The 19150-nt window shown below is 49.7% G+C and overlaps 1 protein-coding gene across 1 annotated transcript; it reads left to right on the top strand.

Annotated features, from left to right (window-relative positions):
- Positions 1–723: 723 nt before the first annotated feature.
- Positions 724–1191, top strand: LOC119877144 (sialidase-like). The gene has a single exon (XM_038560647.1). It carries the CDS (start codon positions 724–726, stop codon positions 1189–1191), a length of 468 nt encoding a protein of 155 aa, XP_038416575.1.
- The last annotated feature ends 17959 nt before the right edge of the window (positions 1192–19150 follow it).

Below are 19150 nucleotides of genomic sequence, written 5' to 3'. Positions count from 1 at the left end.
GCAGAGCAGGTGGTTCCTCAAGCCAGAGTCAAAGGCGCAGGGGGTCCAGCGCAGCTGGGGTGATGACTAGCCAAGCGCCTTGGTCTGCTCAGGCTGCTGTGGCGACACACCCCGGACCGGGAGGGCTGAAGCAATAGACATTTATTCCCTCCCAGTTCTGCAGGCTGAAGCTCAAGGTCAAGATGTCAGCAGGTGTGGTGTGTTGGAGGCCTGCTCCTCGGCTCTGGGGGGGCCGTTCCCCCGGGCCTCCTCTCTGTGGGCGCAGACCCCGTGTCCCTGCATGTTCCGATTGTCTCTTCTCATGGGGACACCAGTCATACTAGATTCGGGTCCACCCCTAAAGCTTCCTTTCACCGAAATCACCTCTTGAAAGGCCTCGTCGTCTCCAAATGCAGTCACCCGCTGGGGCACCCCGGGTTACACCTCCCGCATATGCATTTAGGGGAAACGCGACTCAGTCCAGAACCCTGGCTCACCAGGAAACAGTTCCTAACCCTGGGTCACAAGGCTGTGTGTGGTGCGGGGTGTGTTCCGGTCCGGGTGGGCACACCCAGACCACACTCCTCCCGCGGTGGCCGCTGCCTTCCCGCCCCCACGCTGACCCGGCCGCCCTGGGCTGCACGCTCCTCCCAGGGCTCCAACAGCGAGGCCTCTGCTGCCCTCTCCTCCCGACGCAACCCGCACACCCGCCACTCGGCTCACTTGGCCAGGAAGGGCGGGAAGATGCTCCAACCACCTGCTTGCCCCACCTCCCACCGCCAGCCCTCGGCCCCCGCCCACACCCGGCCCGCCCACGCTCGGCCACGCCCACGCTCCCACGCCTGGCCACGCCCACTCCTGGCCACGCCCACGCTCCCGCGCCAGGCCACGCCCACGCCCGGCCACTCCCACGCCCAGCCACGCTCACATACCGGCCACTACTACACTCCCACCATTCCCGCGCCCGGCCACGCCCACCACGCTCCTACGCCAGGCCACGCCCACGCTTGGCCACGCCCACGCTCCCACGCCAGGCCCCGCCCACACCCGGCCACTCCCACGCTTCGCCACGCCCACACACCCGCCTTTCCCACGCCAGGCCACGCCCACACTCGGCCACGCCCACACCCCGCCGTGGGCCTCTGGGTCTTGCGGGGCAGACTCTCCACCTCTTCCAGCTGGAGAAAATGTCGACTGGGCGCGTCCTCCTAGTTCCCCAGGGCTCGCGCCGCCCTGTAGGGAGGAAGGCCCAGGCTCCCTGCGGTGGGACCCGGCGTCCTGTCGGCCATGGAGGCGGCTCGGATCTGGGGATGACCAGCCATGAAAATTGCACGGCTTCCGGTTAGGAAAATGTGATTCCCACTGTAACAGTAATAGCTAATAGAGCATTCTCTTATCTTGTTTAAATTTCGAAGCGACCCTCACCAGCCCGGCTTTATGGATGAGGAGAGGTAAAATGACTTGCCTGAGATGACGCGTCTCCTAAGTGCTAAGTGGTGGTGACTTGCACACTCGCCCGCCTCAGCTGCATGACGGGGCTCTCGGTGTGAGGAGCTGAAGTCAGATCCGCGCACAGTCTCCAGGCCTGACTGCACCCCTTCCTCTCGGAGATCACGAGGAACACGAACCCCACACCTCCCCTTCCAGAAAGTCCCAGCCTCCCAGGCCAGCCCTATTCCTGTCCCCCTTCTCTGGGAGCGTGCTTTAGAGGGACGGGGTACAGACTCTCCTCCCACCAGCCTGCATCAGGCCGCCCGCACCTCCTGACCTCCCAACCATTCGCCTTGTCCCTGTCCACCTCTGCTGCCGCCCTAGGGGACGACCAGTCAGTACCCTCCTTGCTGGTGTGTGTCCTCACGAGGACCATCTTTGCCCCCATCAACCTCAACCGTCCAGCGGCAAGCACCTTCTGGGCTGTGTGCCTGACAAGGACCACACCCCCTGTGAACTCTCAACTTCTGCAGCCCCGAACAGTCCACCACTTCTTCACTCCCAAACCCGCTGCTCTATAGCATTCCCAGTGGAGCACATTTCTTGCAGCGATGAGGCTGCCAATCCCATGACGCCCCATTCCCACAGGCCATCTCCTCTTCCCTTGCCACCCAGCTTTGCTTCTCTGGTCCTCATTGCAGTCAGCCCATTCCACGTCCACCCTCCACTGTTCTCTCCCAGATACTCCCCAACCCCTGTGAAACACAACCAATCAATACAACAACCCTCGAGGCCTACAGCCAAGTTCCTGAATATTACTGAAGAAAATCCATGCAACGACCCCTGTTGTTCATTCCAAGTTCGTGACCACAAATCTCTAAACATGTTCTCACCATTGCCCTGCAGTCCTGCCACCTCTTTCTCCTCCCTGAGACACCGTGTAACTCCTTTTGTCCTACCTCCAACTTCCCAGCAGGGGAAGCCACCAGGAAAAAAAACAAAAAAACAAAAAACCTCTCCATCACTCTGTCCCCTTCTCCAGGGTCACTGCCTCCAGTGATCACAAGGGTCCACATATGTCCCGTCTTCAATCTTCAGCAAGGGGGGAGAGGCACAGGGCACATGGGCCTTAGCTGTATGGTTCTTTCAACTTCTTGGTAACTTTGAATTTTTCAAAATACAAAGTAGAAATAACCAAGGATGAAAAAATGCAAAGAAATTTGTTGAGGGTTTCAGATTAGATCCTCTTTGATATTTGTGAGAGACTCCAATAAAGATTGAAGTTGCTTAAAAACTGGGGAGTTGACCACTCCCCATGCATTTACTCTTCTTGCCAGCTGAACTCCTCAAAAGGGTCTTCCACGTTCATTGCTCCCACTGCCCCACTTCTGTTCCTCTGAAAATGCTTTTTGTTGGGTATTCTAAAGGCTCCCATGGTACCAGGTCTGATGGACCCTCACATCCAACCACCTGCTGTATATCTTAGATTTAACAGGTCCAAAACACGTTCAATGGGCCCCACCCTAAGTCTTCCCCCATTCAGTGTACCTGCCACCACCACCCTGCTGGTTGAATCACAAACACAGGAGACACTCTTAATTTCTCCCTGTCCTTTAAGACTCACACATCTAAATAACCAAAAAGTCCCCCTGGAACTACCTCCAAAATATTTCCTAAATCTACCTATTTATTGCCTCCTGTCTCTCCACTGTCCCCTACTTAGAGCGAACCGCCGTCCTCATTGTTCTGGACTTTAACAACGGCCATCCTGCTGATCCCTTCATCCACCACTGCCTCCTCGTTACTCATTCATCTCACACCATCTTCGTGTCCCGAACATACCTCAGTGACAGCCCCGTCCCCCCCCCCCCTCACCACAGCTTAGGAAGGTCCACAGGGATCTGCCACTTGCTCTCTTGTCCTCCCTCCTGTCACATGTGGCTCCCCTCCACAGCTGTCACACTGGCCATCCTTCACTACTCTGAACACAGCTGGCTCCTCCAGGCCTGGTCTCTGCACTTGCCATTCCTTCTGTCTGGAAGGCCCTTTCCCCAGCTCAGCTCATGGATGAATTGTTGTCATCCTCAGTGCTCACCTTAAACACAGGCCTTCCCTGATCACCTAGCCAGAGCAGCCCACCTCCCCACCACCCACCCCTGAAATAATTCTGCCTCCCTGCCAGATAGCTTCCTTCAGAGCCTCCTCTTGCTCCTGGGGTGACTCTGCTTTCAACTGTGGCAGCAATGCCAAGTGACAGGGAATTTGACTTGAGCATGGCTGAAGGAGCCACAGCTGAGCAAAAACATGGCGAGGAGATGTGGATGGAAGCCTTAGGGTATAAGTGCTCACATAGCACCATCTTGGACAAATACACCTGTTCAACCCTAGGAATGTTCCAGCCTCATGAGGCCGCTCAGAGCAGGTGTCTCAGGAGGACTTCAGTCCTGGCTGCAGCTATCTGAGATGCTCCAACAGCACATCTCCAGCCAGCTCCCAGATAAGTGTCTCCCTCTCAGCATTTGGGGAAGACCCACCCAACCAAAGACCTACACCTCCACAGGTATCTCCACTTCCTGCCCCCCAAAAAACAGGACAAAGAATATTCTTCATTGCTTGGTTTCACTATCCTCCCTGACTCCCTCGGTTGCTCCTTATCACCTACAGGCATGTCACACCCTCATATCCAGCGCCATTGTCCCACCACCAGCTCATGGCCCACAAGCCTCAGGACACCCTGCAAGCCCACTTTAGGCCTTTGCTTACCCATGCCACCCCACCCCCCGACCTGGATGCCTTGCTTCGCTTTTCACCACTTCTCTAGAATCAAACACTTCTCCCAAGCTGGCACTACACCTTTAAATTTATATTTCCCTTGTGAGTCTCTTACATCAAGCCTCTAAGATCAATAGATATCAGTTTACCCCGCTAGATGGTTGTAAGATCCTAACGCTAAAGCTAATGTGTGTTATCAGCGGATGACTTGCTGTGTGTGGGCGCACGTAGAGGTCATGGGCGGCACAGGACAGCTGAGACAGGTGCCGCTGCAAGGAGCATGCAGGGGTGGGAGGTGGGGAAGAGAATGGATTTGGAGTCAAGCCGACCAGAGTTCAAAACCCACCTCTGACACTTTAACAAGGCGAGCTCAAGCCAAGACTTCCCTTCATCCTCGAGCAATATCCTGATCCTGCATCGTGACAATGAAATGAGATCACGTTCACACAACATTTGGCACCCCATCAGTCTATGTTCACCCCACTTTGCCTCCCCCACCTGCCACTGTAGGACCCTGTGGCGAGCTGGCCCAGCTCCCTTCTGTCTCTGAAATAACTCTACTCCTTGCCCTTCCTCTAAAGACATCTCGAAAAACAATTCACTTGTTCCAGAAGAGAAGACCTCTCTACCTCTTCCTCCTGCTCTGGGCTCTGGTCTGAAGCTCTGGGGCTTCTGAGGGACACGTGCTGGAATGATGCCTCCTTTAGCGTTTGCATCATTGTCCGTTATTCCGAGGACATAAGGCCTCCCGCTGTCCCAGCTGCTCCCCTCACCTCCCCTGAGGCTGGCAGCCACATGAGACCTCAGATCTCAGACAGCAGCTCCCGGTCCCCACAGTCTTCCACTGTGGAAGCACAGTCCTTGGCACAGAGGAGATGCTCGGAATAAGTTGGCTGTTGGTCAATGACTCACGGAATGAATGACTTCCATTGAACTAACCCGCCCGCCAAATTCTGTGAGCCCATTTCTTCATGCAAGATGGCGACCATATCACCTCATGAGCCAAATGTAGTGAAGGTTCTCTCCATCAGCTTCTGTCACATTCTCTGAAATTCTCCCTGGTGAGATGCCCACCTCCGGCCCAAGTGCCAATGGATCTTACGCTCCTAGAGGTGCCTCTATCTGAAGGAGAGCCTCCATGATGAACTACAGGCTCACGATGTGGGCTTGTAATAGGATCAAGGCCTCCCTGAGCGTCTCAGCGTGTGATGTACCTAATGGCTCTCCTGTTCAGGAATATCCACGCTCTCAGAGAAAACTAATCTCTTGGGACCAGAGGCTGAGGTAAGTAAAATCCTGAAAATTGCTAATGGTGAAAATTCAGACACCACAATCCCTGACAGGGAGCAGGGCTCTTCTAGACCCCACAGGAATACGGCTGAGAACAGGCTGTAAGGTTGTCCATTCACCCAAATACGTGTGGGGGTGCAGTTCAGGCCTGGCTACCTTCTAGCCCTGTAACTGAGGGCAAGTTCATTTACCCCCCTTGGGCCTCAGTTTCTTCATCTGTGAAGTGGGGACAACAATACCTATCTGAAGCATTACTGCGTGAATGAGAATAATTAAGTAGGTAAATTAACATAGGTAAAACAAGTAGAGAAACAGAATAATTAGAAACAGAAACCCATCATATAATGAGTATATTATTGGCTTCATAGCAGGCACTCGCCAAGTGAAAGTAAATTTAGTGTCTTGAAAATAAAATAATAAAATAAAATAAAATAAAATAAAATAAATAAAACAAATTTAGTATCTTGACTCTAGCTCTTTTATTCTTGTGCGACTTTGGTCAGGATATTCATTCTGTGGACCACAGATTTTTCATCTAGAAATTAGAAACCGCTCCTACCCAGCAATCCTGCAGTGAGCATAATGCAGTGTCATGGATGTGAAACCATGGAGCGGTGCCATGTGCAAAATGTCATTTCCTTCGACCGCTCTCCTATCAGACAGGAGCTTGGGAGAACAGGCGTCTGATACAGCAGGCCCCTTCCTACGGCTCCGGGGAGATAAGGAGCTGCCCAGAATGGACTCTGGGATTCCAACTGAGCCTCGAAGCAATTTTTTAAAATGACCCGACAAGCCTCAAGCTGCCATCAGCTGATGTGCACCACACCTACTGCACGCTAGGCCCTGAGATAACCGCGTCCTGGCGCAGTCCCAGGCCAGCCCCAGAAAGCAGACCTTTCCTTGAGTGAACAACAGACCTGTCAACGGGAGCCGGGAATGCCTCCCATGGAAACAGATCGCCCCTTCTCGGGCTGCGGGCACTGTTCCAGGGAGCGCTGGGCACAGCTGCAGCTGGAGGCCCGCCAGGCCAGGCCACACTTGCCCAATTGTGTCAGGAACCAGGGGAGGAACAGTATCTGCTCTGAGATGCACAAAGCTGCTGTCAGCCGCTCTCTCCAGGTGCTGCCCACGGGGAACCTTGTCAGGGGCCTTTCGGGGACAACCAAGCACTGTGCTTCACACATTCACTGCAGGCCATCGGGACCTTCCCACGGCTCCCCTCCCAGCATCTGCTTCCATAACTTAGCAAATGGAAGCCAAGTAACTGTGATAACAGGTGATGTCTTGAAAGGAACGTGTATCGCCACGTATTTGAGTTCCACGCTCAGTGTGTGAGCCCACGGTCCCACCCATCCTCAACCTGGGCGTCATCAGTAACAGGTACAATCTGTCCTCTTCACGGAGCGAGAATCACAGACAACTAGAGCCAGAAGGTGCTCGCTTAGCAGGAGCCAGGTACTGCTCCAAATGTTTGCAAACATGAACTCATTTGACCTACGCCACAACCTATAGGTACCGTCCCCATTTCAAAGGAGCTGAGGCAAAAGGAGGTTAAGTAACTTGCCCCCAGGCACAAAGAGCCCAGGGAGTCTGGCTCCTGAGTGATGGCTCTAAATCACTACTTATGTGGCCCGGGACCACACTCCCAGGATTCTAGTTATCCCCATCCATGTGACATGAAATCATAATTACTGATTTATTGGTCTGTCTCTGCAACCACCCCTGCCACCAGTCTACAAGCTCCTCGAAGCCAAAGACCCGGTCTTGGTGTGGTTGTTAGCTATGCGCAAGCTTGGGACGCGCCCGGTGTGACGGGCCTTTGGCAAATGTTGAACGGACAGATGCATGAAGAGATTTCTTGGGAACAAATCCACACATCAGTTTAAAACACACACACACAAACACACACACACAATGGAAGAAAATCTAATATTGATCAAATGTAGTCTGTGTCAGAAACGCTCTATATGTTATCATGTTTGAATATGCGAGACAGCCCAATGAAGAAATATCAGCCTTATTTTATGGATAGGGAAGCTGAGACTCAGAGAGGTAAATAACACGCCCAAAGCTACTATCCTAATATTCCCCAGGGTCACAAGAACATTTTGAAAGTCTATGAAATGGGGGAAAAAATGGATTATTGAGCATTCTTTCTAGAGCATCTTGTCAAGTTAACTACACCTCCTGCACATCTTTGTGCTAGTCTACTACTCCGTAATTTGTAGAAAACTGACAGTAATGCAAATAATTCTTGTCCACGGAAATGCAAATGAATTTTGGTCCTTGGAGACACAATTGATTATTGCCCTGTGGACATTGAACTGCTTTGCATCTACTTGTAAATTCATTTCAGATTCCTGGCTGCCTATATGTGTGTGTTCCTCAAATTCTTCACCGAATCTGTTTCTACATTTTACTGGTTTCCTCATTAATTAATGAGCTAAATAAAATCCTTGGCATGTATTCATTATGTATTTTCATGAGAGTCATAATTTTACCTTATTTCAATTTTAGCACCAATTAGGATTCAAATCCAAGGCTGTTGGTTCTTTCCAATTAATTATACACAAATACACACATGCACACATCACTGCTGATCACACTTGCTTCATCATCAGCTTCTCTGTCGAAGGCAAACTGAGCTCCGTCAAAACACAAAAGCAATACAAATTTAAATTGATCTTTTTAAAATTGCGTTTTTCAGTATTGCCTAATAAGAACTGAATCAGTAATGTTTGACTTGAATAATATGGCAGGCCATCAGTGAGAGCCCTGGAGTCCTGCTATAGCATGTATTCTAGTCCTTTTTGTTCCAAATAATTTCTGTGCTTGCCTGCCTCTAACTCCGCCAGATCCAAAGGGCATGAGCCATGTGTTTCCATGTGTTTTCTTCCTAAACTACACTGTGGCCCAGAGCAATCTGGCACATAATCAAAGCTAAATAAGGCAGGTTGGATTGAACTGAACTGGACCGAGCTTAGTTTCCTACATCCATCCATGAATACTTGCCTCCCCCAATGCCAGGTCCTGGGGAACAGTGTTCCAGAGACAGTATAGGTTTTTTTCCCCTATAAGGTGATGGGAGAAAGAGTAGCTGCTGTAATGAGCAGACTGTCAGCTAATGATCCCAATGCAAACCACCTCCCCCGCGCCCCCAACACACATGTACACTAAGGAGATAGCAGAACAAATTCTGGAGTCAGCTCGCAATTCCAGTCCTAGCTACAGTTTTCAATACTTCTCTGAAATTAAATCTTATCACCTGTGATGGTTAATTTTATGCATCAATTTGGCTAGACGATGGTGCCCAGATGTTTGGTCAAAGACCAATCCCGATGTTGCCGTGAAGGTATTTTTAGATGGGATTAACATTTAAATCAGGAGAATCTGGGCAAAGCAGATGCCCTTTCATCATGTGAGTGGTCTTCATCTGCTCAATTGACGACCTTAAGGGAAAAAGAGTGAGGTCCCCTGGACTGCAGCTTCGACACATAACATTGACTCTGCCCAGCGTCTCCAGCCTGCCATGCTGGCTGCACATCTCAGACCTATAAACCCCATAACTGTGTAAACTGATTCCTTTATCCCTCCCCAACCCCCTGGGGTGGACTGTAAAGAACTGGGCTTTCTGGGATGTTGTGGTCCCAGCAAGAGCCTACCTTACTTACCTGGCTACTGCCCTGCAGATAAATGGAAAGGCCAAGGGAAACTATAAGGCATCACAGTGTACCTCCTCCTCTCTGCTCTGTGTGACCACCTCAGTTCCAGGACATGTCTGCATCTTTGGCTGAATAAATAGAAAACTCAGGTGGGTACCTGGGTGGCTTAGTTGGTTAAGCATCTGCCTTAGCTCGGGTCATGATCCCAGGGTCCAGGGATGGAGCCGCATGTGGGGCTCCCTGCTCAGGAGGGAATCTGCTTCTCCCTCTCCTGCTGCTCTTCCTCGCTCGTGCTCTTTCTGTCTCTCAAATAAATAAATAAAATCTTTAAAAATAAATAAATAAATAACTCAGTTGGATCATAAAGTGGTTATTTGCCTGGGATAAGGGAGTGTCAAATCCTCAAATCCATAATCTACCAGAAGTGTGGCACAACTAAAACAGTTAAAGATGATTTACTAAAATTCGATACCTTTGGGGGACATTTCATGAACCCCGGAAAGGTTAGTTCATGAGTATGCTGTTGGAAAGCATTTGAATGTTTCATGGTGGCACCCACAGACCCCATGCTATTCCATGAGATCAAATGCAGACCAAAACCAGTAGAGTGGCTAATGTCACCAGACCCGGGATGCACTCATTCACTGGACCTGGATCAGCTGTACAAGTGTGTCTATGCATGCAGCTGTCCCCCTGTAAGGACACCACCCCAAGCTGTGAAGCCACTCCCTCAATTCCTCCTACTATTCCATGTTTATCACCAAAGGTTTTGAAATGGAAAAGAACAGGATAGTAACTAAATTAATTTAATTAACCCCAAGGTCACATTTCCTCTATTTTGAAATTCACCTCCATTCTATTCCACATGATAAATAAGTTGGGCCCTCGGGTCTAATACAATCCTGGAGAGATTATGTGGTGAGCCCAAATATATATTGAAGTGTATACACGCACATACACACACGTAACAACATTCCAACCATTCTTATGGGTTAACTTGCTTCAATCTTACGCATTCCTTGCTTGCTGACCTAAACCCCACACTTTGTAGCAGAACTAAGCTACTTCCCCTGAGATCCTGCAGACCACTGAGCTTGAGGGAAAAAAAGACCAGACTTTCCAGAAGATAAGAACTGACCACATTTGAAAGCAGTGACCACTGACCATGGAGTCCTCAGTAAGACGTACCTGGGAGTTTTGATTCCTGGTACGGGGGAAGGAGACGTGACTGCCTTGCCAGGACACAGCTTGTTGGGCTGCATGGCCATCCTTCACTGAGAGACACCTGGAGGCTTGATAACTGACATAGTGGAGGATTCTGGAAGCATTGCAAGGACAAATGATGAACTACTGAGCACCAGGTTCTCCAGCTCATAGCCTTCTCACCATCTTCTGAGACTTCCCCTTTAAAAGCCTCCTGCTTCACCTGGATGGGGACATGGTCTTTGAGATATTAGTCTGTCATCTTCCCAGGTTGCTGGCTTCCTGAATAAAGCCACCTTTCCTTTCCCACCAACAGTTGCTTCTCGTGTATTGGCTTTTGAGCAGCAAGCAGCCGAACTGGAGTTCAGAACCAGTTTCTGTCTGGCAACACACACACACACACACACACACACACACACACATTCTTCATTATCCCAAATATGGACACTGTAAATTAACTCCCACTTTTAAATTTCAACATGGAAATTAAAAAGCCAAAGAAATTGAAGTCTAAAATAATTCTTTCAAGTTTTTCATTTCTCTTGTATACCTAATACAAGACTGTAACTATATTGGAGTTAAAATTTTTAAAAATTAAAAACATTTTCAAACAAAATTTTCATTCTGCTTAGTGATGGAGAGAGAGGTTCCTGATAGAATTGATTTCAGATGGGTTTGTTCTGAAGCTTCCACTTACCAACCCCCTTGCAGTGGAAAAGATGTGATTTTTTTTTTAGTACCTGTAAAGGGACCGAAATCCAATGCCCATCTGGGCATATGTCCCATTTCATATGTCCCATTTCCCCCATCCATTAAGAGCCACCAGATTATCTCAGTACCAGCCCCCCTCACCCACGAAAGTTAGAAACCCTAGCAAATTCCAAGCCCTGGAGAATTATGATGGTGGGACCAGTCCCTCGTAGAGATCAGAGATCAGCCAAGCACTGTAACAGAGACTTTGAAAATTCCTGGGAGGAGGAAAATAAATGGGAAATATATGAAAAAGTTACATATTCTTGGTTTCAGCCTCATCCGAATACCAGTATGTCTGGCCGGTTGTTTGACATGATTTTTCTATAAACACAAATCCAGTAGGACAACTTCACCTTTGAGGAGTTTCATGGTGATAGTTGCAAATTGACTGCTCTCTAGAAAGTGACATTAGAGACACTTCTATCTTCCTGAAAACTTGAGAAATTTGAAGTCTCCATATCTTATTAGAGGCTCTCTTCTCCTTCTTAAAATCTCTTCGTTTCTATTTCCCCAGATGTCTCTGGTACCCTGATGCTGAACCAAGTATCCGATCTGTCTCCCCTCCCTCCTGCCAGCAGAGCACGTCACATTTATTTTTAGCTTCTTGTTTCCTGATAATTCCATTTTGGTTTTTTGCTCTGCATTACCCAAGAAGATGGAACATCTCTCATGAAACAACTCCTTCCCCTGGCTCACAAAGGTCTTTATCTTTTTATAGATAAAACCCACCATCACGCTGTTGTGGTTGAACCCACAGTCTGGGTCTTTCAAACCTACAATAATCAGAATTTATGATGTAAGCACTTCTGAGCCAGGCTGACCCCACTGAAGGGTGGGGGTTCAGAGACTCAAATTCAGTGGGGCTGGGATGGGACTCAGACATCAGTGATTTAAAAAATCCCCCTCATGTTAATGTTCATGTACAGCCAAGGTAGAGAATCCCTGCTAGTGAGACCTAGAAGGCTCTCAGCTCCTGATCCTCACCAGCATCAGTGACAGATGGGTTCTGATGGGAGCACATGACTCAAGGCCCACAGAGGGAACCTGTTAAACTTGGCCTCCCCACCAAGAATCTCCTCTTCATGTATAAGTCATAGGGTTTATTCTCAAAGATGCCCGACCAAAACTCACCAAAATGTATCAATCACTGCCCCCTCCATTCCACAATCATAATATGGATCAACATGGTGAACCAACAGTAAGTAGATGCTGGGAATGGAATCACAGAAGAAGCTAGAATAAAGAAGGAGAACCCGGCGGGCACCTGGGTGGCTCAGTGGTTGAGCGTCTGCCTTCAGCTCAGGGCATGATCCTGGGGTCTGAGGATCGAGTGCTGCATCCGGCTTCCTGCAGGGAGCTTGCCTCTCTCTCTGCCTGTGTCTCTGCCTTTCTCTCTGTGTCTCTCATGAATATAAATCAATCAATCAATCAATCTTCAAAAAAAAAGAAGAAGAAGGAGAGCCGGGGTGGAGAGCACACCTGGATCTGAAGCCAGCTGAGGCTCCCTGCCTATTTCTCCTCAGATATGAAGATGCCAGGGCCCATCCATCAGACCTGGGCCGAGAAGTTAAGAGGGGAAGAGAACAGAAGGCAGAGGGCCCCAGACAGGCCTTCAGAGCTGGGGCCCAGGGGGCTCCAAGAGAGTCCGCCACTTGCTCAACCCAGAAGTGAGACTTGTCCTGGCTCAGCGGAGGCCTCAGGAAGCAGATCTGCCCTTCCCCTTCCTGTGAAAAGGCAGCCAGGCATCACTGTGGTGGAGGGAAAGGGCAGGAAGCAACTCTGAGAGAAGAGCCATTCTGGAGCTCACCGGAACAGAGCTGCTCTGGCAGGGCCTGGGTCTGAACCTCTCCTGTCCACCTTGTTGGGGACAACCAACTATAACCAAGCTGGACTCATCACCGGCTGCTTCGCGCCACCAGGTGGGGGTTCCTCAAGGGTCAACCTCATGTCTCGAGCAGGCTCGACATCTGCCCAGTCTGTGTCCTTGACCACCTGTTTGCCTGGGCACCTAGATTCTGTAATGGCCACTGGGAAGTGGTGCTAATTCCCCCCTGGGCTCCCCTCTGGTCCTGCTCCCTTGTGCTGGGTCACTACCTACTTGTGGGCCCTCAGCCTCACCCCTGTGACTGCCTGCAAGGGTCTACACAAAGTCCCCCTGGTGGCCTGATACTCTGTCCACGCTTCCCCCTCCCTGCCCTGGCCTGACCCCTCTAGTCACACCCCAGTGACACTCTGGGCCACTCCTCTGACCATAGGCTGCTCACAGCTGCTCCCAACGCACCATACCACACCGTACACCCCACCCCCACTGCCCCCATCCCATGGCTGGAAAATGTTCAGTCATCACTCCAGGCTCCCCCGCAGATGGACTCCACCCTCCCTCTTGGCCGTCCCAGGCAGGATACATTTCTGCCACTGTACCTGTCCCACTGAGGCCCACAATTTCCTTAGACGTCCATCTTCGCTGGCCATGAGCTCCTCAGACCCTTTATCCAACACTTGGCACTTGATTGGTCACACAGTAGGCCTTCAAGGTGTTTTGTCCCTTCAAATGTCTGTTTTCATTTTCAGGTCCTAGGCCTGAGGACACCCTGTGGCCACAATGGTGATTGGTTTGTAAGCATCTGCTCCACCATAAAGCAGCTTATGAGTACATGGATTGGTACTCTCAAAACTGGCCACTAGACAGAATAAAAGGGATTGTCCTTGGGGAGTCTGACTGGTGAGGAAGACTCGTCCCTTGGAAAGTACTAAAGAGTGGACAACAGGAGCGGCCAGATCTTCGTCCGTTCCTCCTGTTGGTCCACTTCTCCTTCTTTTCCTCCTCCTCTCCGTCTCCTCCTTTGTTGTTCTTTTGTTTTTTCTTCAACATACTTTGTTGGCATCCCTTTATCATTTTCATTCCACTGTTTTTGAGACCAAAATCATATATCCCCATAGTTCTAAAAGCCAAAGAGGATTAACCAGAAGACACAGAACAAAATCTAGCCCCGCCCACAGCCCCCTCCAGCCCCCCCAGGACTGGCCCTTTCCACAATTTATTAGGGTGTTTGCTTATATATTTCTGAATGATAAGAATGTGCCATTGTATTTTGATTAATCAAATTTAGATACTACTTACTGACTTAGAGTAGAAGACTTTATCATCCATGTGCCCTCTTTTTCCATCCCCCAACCTCCTAGTCTGACCACATGATATTTTCAATCTCTGTAACTTTTTACTTCTCCTGGGCCTGATAGTTGCTCCATTTTTTTTTTCATCGTTCATCATCTTTGAAAAGTATTGCTAACACTTCCCTCTCCCCACAACATGGTACAGGAGAAGAAGGCTTTCCAGAAGCATCTTGCATGTTGTCAAATATACATCTCCTGTTTTCCCTCTTTTTAAAAACAGAAAAAAAAATAGGGCATAAAACTCAGGCTCAAGCGCCACTTCTCCGAAGCACCCTGACCCTCTTCATCACGGGAGGTCTGGGTGGCTGCTTCCCTCCCCAAGGCTGCTCTGCCCCCGCGTCCCTCTCCCGTGTGAATCTCTTCCTTCGTCTGTTCTCTCACTCCTTGTATCCATTAGGTCTGCTAGCTGCTGTCACAGATAAACCTCTGAATCCCAGAGGTCATCACCATGGAAACATATTTCTCACCCTACAGCATCCATTTTAGTATTTGGCAGGCTGGCTGCCACACAGTGATTCAGGGACCCAGGTGCCTTTGATCCTGTGGCTCTGCCCTAGAGACCTTTGCTTCCAGCTGATGGATGGAGAGGGGAATGGGGGGAAAGCACACCTATTTTTTTAACTGCTTTGGCCCAGAGGCAATCCTAGTGGGCTCCCCATCGCCAAGGTGAGGTGGCATGGCCCCACCTAGATGCAGGGGTGGAAGCTGGAAATTCGGTCCCTGGGAGGCAGTCACTTTTCAGCAATGACTCCACAGGAAAGCAGGACTCTGGGGGAGGACAGCTGAGCACCTCTGCCTCACTCTTAAGGCTCCGGGTCTCCAGACTCAATGGTCCTGCACCATTTTCACAGGAAGCCCCAAACCAATTAACATTTCCACCAGGATATCAAACACCAAGAATTCAGCAAGCACATGAGTGTCATTCCTTTTTACTGTTAAGCTGTTGTCAAACATCAGTGGCAAACAGAGAACAGAATACAAGTCATTGCGCCCGCCCTGCCAAACACATGGCTTATAGGCCCATGGGTCCAATTGGTAGGTTTCAGGCACCCCAGCAAACCCAGCAGCTCAGCCAGGAGAGGGTGCATTTGGCAAGAGCTTCATTAATATGTTCTAGCTCCTCATCCAAGCATAACGGGTTCTTGAAGGTATTTTTTTCTAGGATTTTATTTATTTATTCATGAGAGACACACAGAGAGAGGCAGAGACATAGGCAGAGGGAGACGTAGACTCTCTGCAGGGACCCTGAGATCATGCCCTGAGCCGAAGGCAGACACTCAACTGCTGAACCACCCAGGCGTCCCCTTGAAGGTATTTTTGAATTGAAAGGTCAAGCTCTGTTTGGTGAGAGAAAAGGGGTCTGGTTTTGCATTTGTTCCTGGTCCACACAGGAAGTGTTTACCCCATTTTATGAAATGTGTTAGCTTTTTTTAAAAAAAGCAAATGCATTGTGATGCACACAATGATTCCACCCTGAGTAATAATGTGGAAGTTGCCCCACGGCCTGTTCCCCACTCTTGTCCTCTTGTCTCTATCAGCTCAGCCCGAGTGGGTGTCGGAGCCTCTCTTGCGTGTAGAGTCCCGGAGGCTGGCTGGTGTGCTGGGCACACGGTGTGGTGACTGCCCTGACCTTTGCGCATTTCACCTCCATCGTCCCAGGGGCCACGTACGACCACCACTCTTGGTGGGGGCGGTGGGACCAAGTTATCACACTTCAAATTAGGCTGGATGTGGAGACCGGAGTTCCAGCTCTGCCTTTTACTAGTCAGAGGACCTTCAACAAATCACCGTCTCTCTGAACTTCAATTTTCCCAATAAAATAGGAATGATGGGGAAAAGTGATCTGAAATAGCAATGATCAAAACACTCAGAGTTGGGCCATATCTTACGCTTTCCAAAGCACAGACACTCCACTGTTGTATGCCATTATTTGCTTTGTGGCAAATAATAGAACCAGCAGGAAAGATGATGATCCCCACTTAACTGATGAAAAAAAATGACACCCAGGTAGGATGCTGGTGGCCACAGGGAGAGATTGCAAACAGAACAGGGGACAGTGCAGATTGCTTCAAATCAACCTCTGCGGGAATGTAGAAGGTGCCAGACACTGCACCAGTTGCTTTTGAAAAGAAATATAAGAGCACGTCCTCCTATGGTGCTCGGGACTGACGCATGGCAAATGGGCGAGCTCCATTCCCTGGCCCGGCCCGGGCAGGCTCAGCAAGTTTGGGCGAATTGATTGATGTGATGTTCAGCCACCATCCAGGGAGCTTCCCGCCGGCCAGCGTAGAAGAGGGTCTGGGGAGGGGGAGGCCAGGCCCGACAGGTGCTTGAGAACGTGCAGCAGTCGGTAAAGCAGAATGATGCGCTTCGAAGGTGCGTTACTGTGGACACGGGCCTCGGACCCGCCGGTTGAGAGACGTTCTTACAGGACTTGCTTCACTGAACACGTGAACAAGCATATCAGCCCTTTGTAAGTAAACTGCCTCCCAAAAGCCATGTTTTATTCACATGCTTGGGTGAGATACTCCCATGGACACATAGGACATGCTCATTTTCAATGTTTGCTCTTATCAGAGCTCGTGTTTTCATACGTTGTACACTGACAGCCTGAAACTACGCCTCGTGTCTGAATTTCCACTCCTGTACATGGGCTGAGGACTTGATGCTGCCGTGAGAGGATGCTCATTGCCAGGTGCTGCTGCTGTGGGACGAAAGCTGGGACTCTTCTGAAGCCCCAGTTGAAGCCATCGTCCTCTCTTCCCCTTCCATGGGGATGTCCAGGGGTACCTCAGGAGGACTCAGGTCTGGAGCTTTCTCAACAGCCAGCTGTTGCAGGGGTACAGGGGTGGGAGCTCAGGGAAAGATGCGACCCAAGGTCCCACTCATCTCAAAGTGTTAAGATCCCTCCCCCTACCTTTTCTCCAGGTGCTGAGTGGATGGGAACAGACACTGGGGCATTGGAGGTGGCCCAGCCATCCTGCCACAGCTCCTCCAAAAGGAGGTATCTGTGGGCAGAGAGATGCCAGGCCAGTTTCCCCAGTCCCCAGAGAAAGCCACCTCCCCAGGGTCCCCCTAACTCTATGCAAAGCCTCTCACCTGACCATCCTAACTTCCTGCCCAAGTAAACAAAACCATAATTCAAAGTTTCAAAATAGTTTTGGCTCCCTAGGAGCCGTACTGCCCACTGGCCTCCTCAGTGTTAGCAGATGTACTTTCAGACCATAGGACGCTCCGCACTATTAGAGTGACCACACGTGTGTGGGTTTGCAAGCAGCTGCCCCAGGATCTCTGCTCAGCAGCACCCTCTTCTCCCCACAAAGAGGCAGCTCTGGTTGGTGGGGTCCCAGAGCTTCTTCCCATGTGACCAGAGTACAGGAAGACTGGACTTGAAAGCAGGAGGCAGGCTCTCCCCCCTTCTAAGGTACTCAGGCATGGAGACTGCATTTACACCAGGGTAAAGACTGCTTGGAAAGCCCCCCACCTCCATGGAGCCAGAGAGGGGAGGCATTCTCCCGCTTTGGGGGTGAAAAGAGATATTTAAAAGCCCCAATTTGGCTTCGGGCAACTTCAGTGACTTCTATCACTTTGGGCAGTAAAGTTGACCCTAGCGTGCCCATTTGACTCAGTTCCATCAATCAGAGTCTTGGGGGAGAGAAGTGTGATAAGCACCCCAAATCGCAATCCCCGAGCGTGCTGATGCTTTAAGCAAAATGTTGGCAGATAATGTCCACACGGAGCCCTTAGGGCACTTCAAAGAGAAAATGAAGACAGTGGAGTCAGGGTAGTGCAGTCCCCAGCTAAATTCAAGTGTCCCCATTTCCAAGTCACACGTGTCCTGTGAGATGGCTTATTGAAGATATTGAGCCCTTGGTGAAGAATCTGCAACAGTTCATTAGCAGCCAGCGTCGACGGAAATACGTGATAAGAACTTTCCAGTTGCTGTGTTTCGTGGAAGTCAGTGTCAGTAATGCTTTGAAGGGTGATCTATCGTGCTCAACAGTTGGAAGAACCAAGTTGACAAATGCAATATAAAACACAAATACCTCTGTTCTAAACCCAAATCCAGCATCATTTCACCCGCTCCCATTTCCCATCACATTAACATTCACGTTCATTTGAATTTTATTAGTGTCACAGTGTTAACTGCACTTAATTTTAAACGCATTTTGGTTTTATTATCGTAAAGGGCCATGGTTTTATGCGCGTACACACTTACACAACACTGTATAGAAAGAGTTTAGCTCGAAGCAACGTTTGGAAGATGACCATATTATTTGGAGGAAAACAAATACCGCGTGTGGTTTGTCCACTTCGTACCCCCTCTAATCCTAAGAAACACATCTGTTCAGATCCCATAAACTAAAGTTCTGTGCAAAGTCGGATGAGGCTGACTTTACTGTATTATCATCATCCTTTGTGGCCGGCATGAAACCGGGAACACAAACTTCTGTCCAGAACCAAGTCTCTCGCAATAAATCAGAGCTTAACGACCTCGCTCAATCAGCAAGCGCCGTCTATTATTTTTTAGGATATCCCTGAAATATGAATCAGGAAGACAAAGAACAGAAACGAAACTATCAAGCCCTTCTGGAAGGAAAACTACGAAGTTCCCAAGCGAGCGTGTTACTTGAAAACCATATAAACCATTTCTTCTTAGCTTGGCTCTGTCATCCATCTCGGAAAAGGATGTTTTTACAATCAGAGCAGAAATATGACTGGCGCTCAGGACATTTACATTTCTTTGTTGCAAAATGAATGTAACTTGTTCGGATTCCAGCAGCGGAGAAAGCAGCAGAAGTAGTGGTTACTTTCCAAAGTGAAACTTAAAACCACAATCTCCGGCAGCGCACAAAAGGCAGAATGAGTCACCGGAAGAGGCCACT

Source organism: Canis lupus, chromosome 17 (genome assembly GCF_011100685.1).
Source record: "Canis lupus familiaris isolate Mischka breed German Shepherd chromosome 17, alternate assembly UU_Cfam_GSD_1.0, whole genome shotgun sequence".
Classification (NCBI taxonomy): Eukaryota; Metazoa; Chordata; class Mammalia; order Carnivora; family Canidae; genus Canis; species Canis lupus.
The sequence above is the reverse complement of the archived record's forward strand: the minus strand, read 5'-3'. Positions and strand labels throughout refer to the sequence as shown.

Bases quoted from the DNA above. Each gene is read 5' to 3' on its own strand.
- LOC119877144 (XM_038560647.1), top strand. From the start codon at position 724: ATGCTCCAACCACCTGCTTGCCCCACCTCCCACCGCCAGCCCTCGGCC.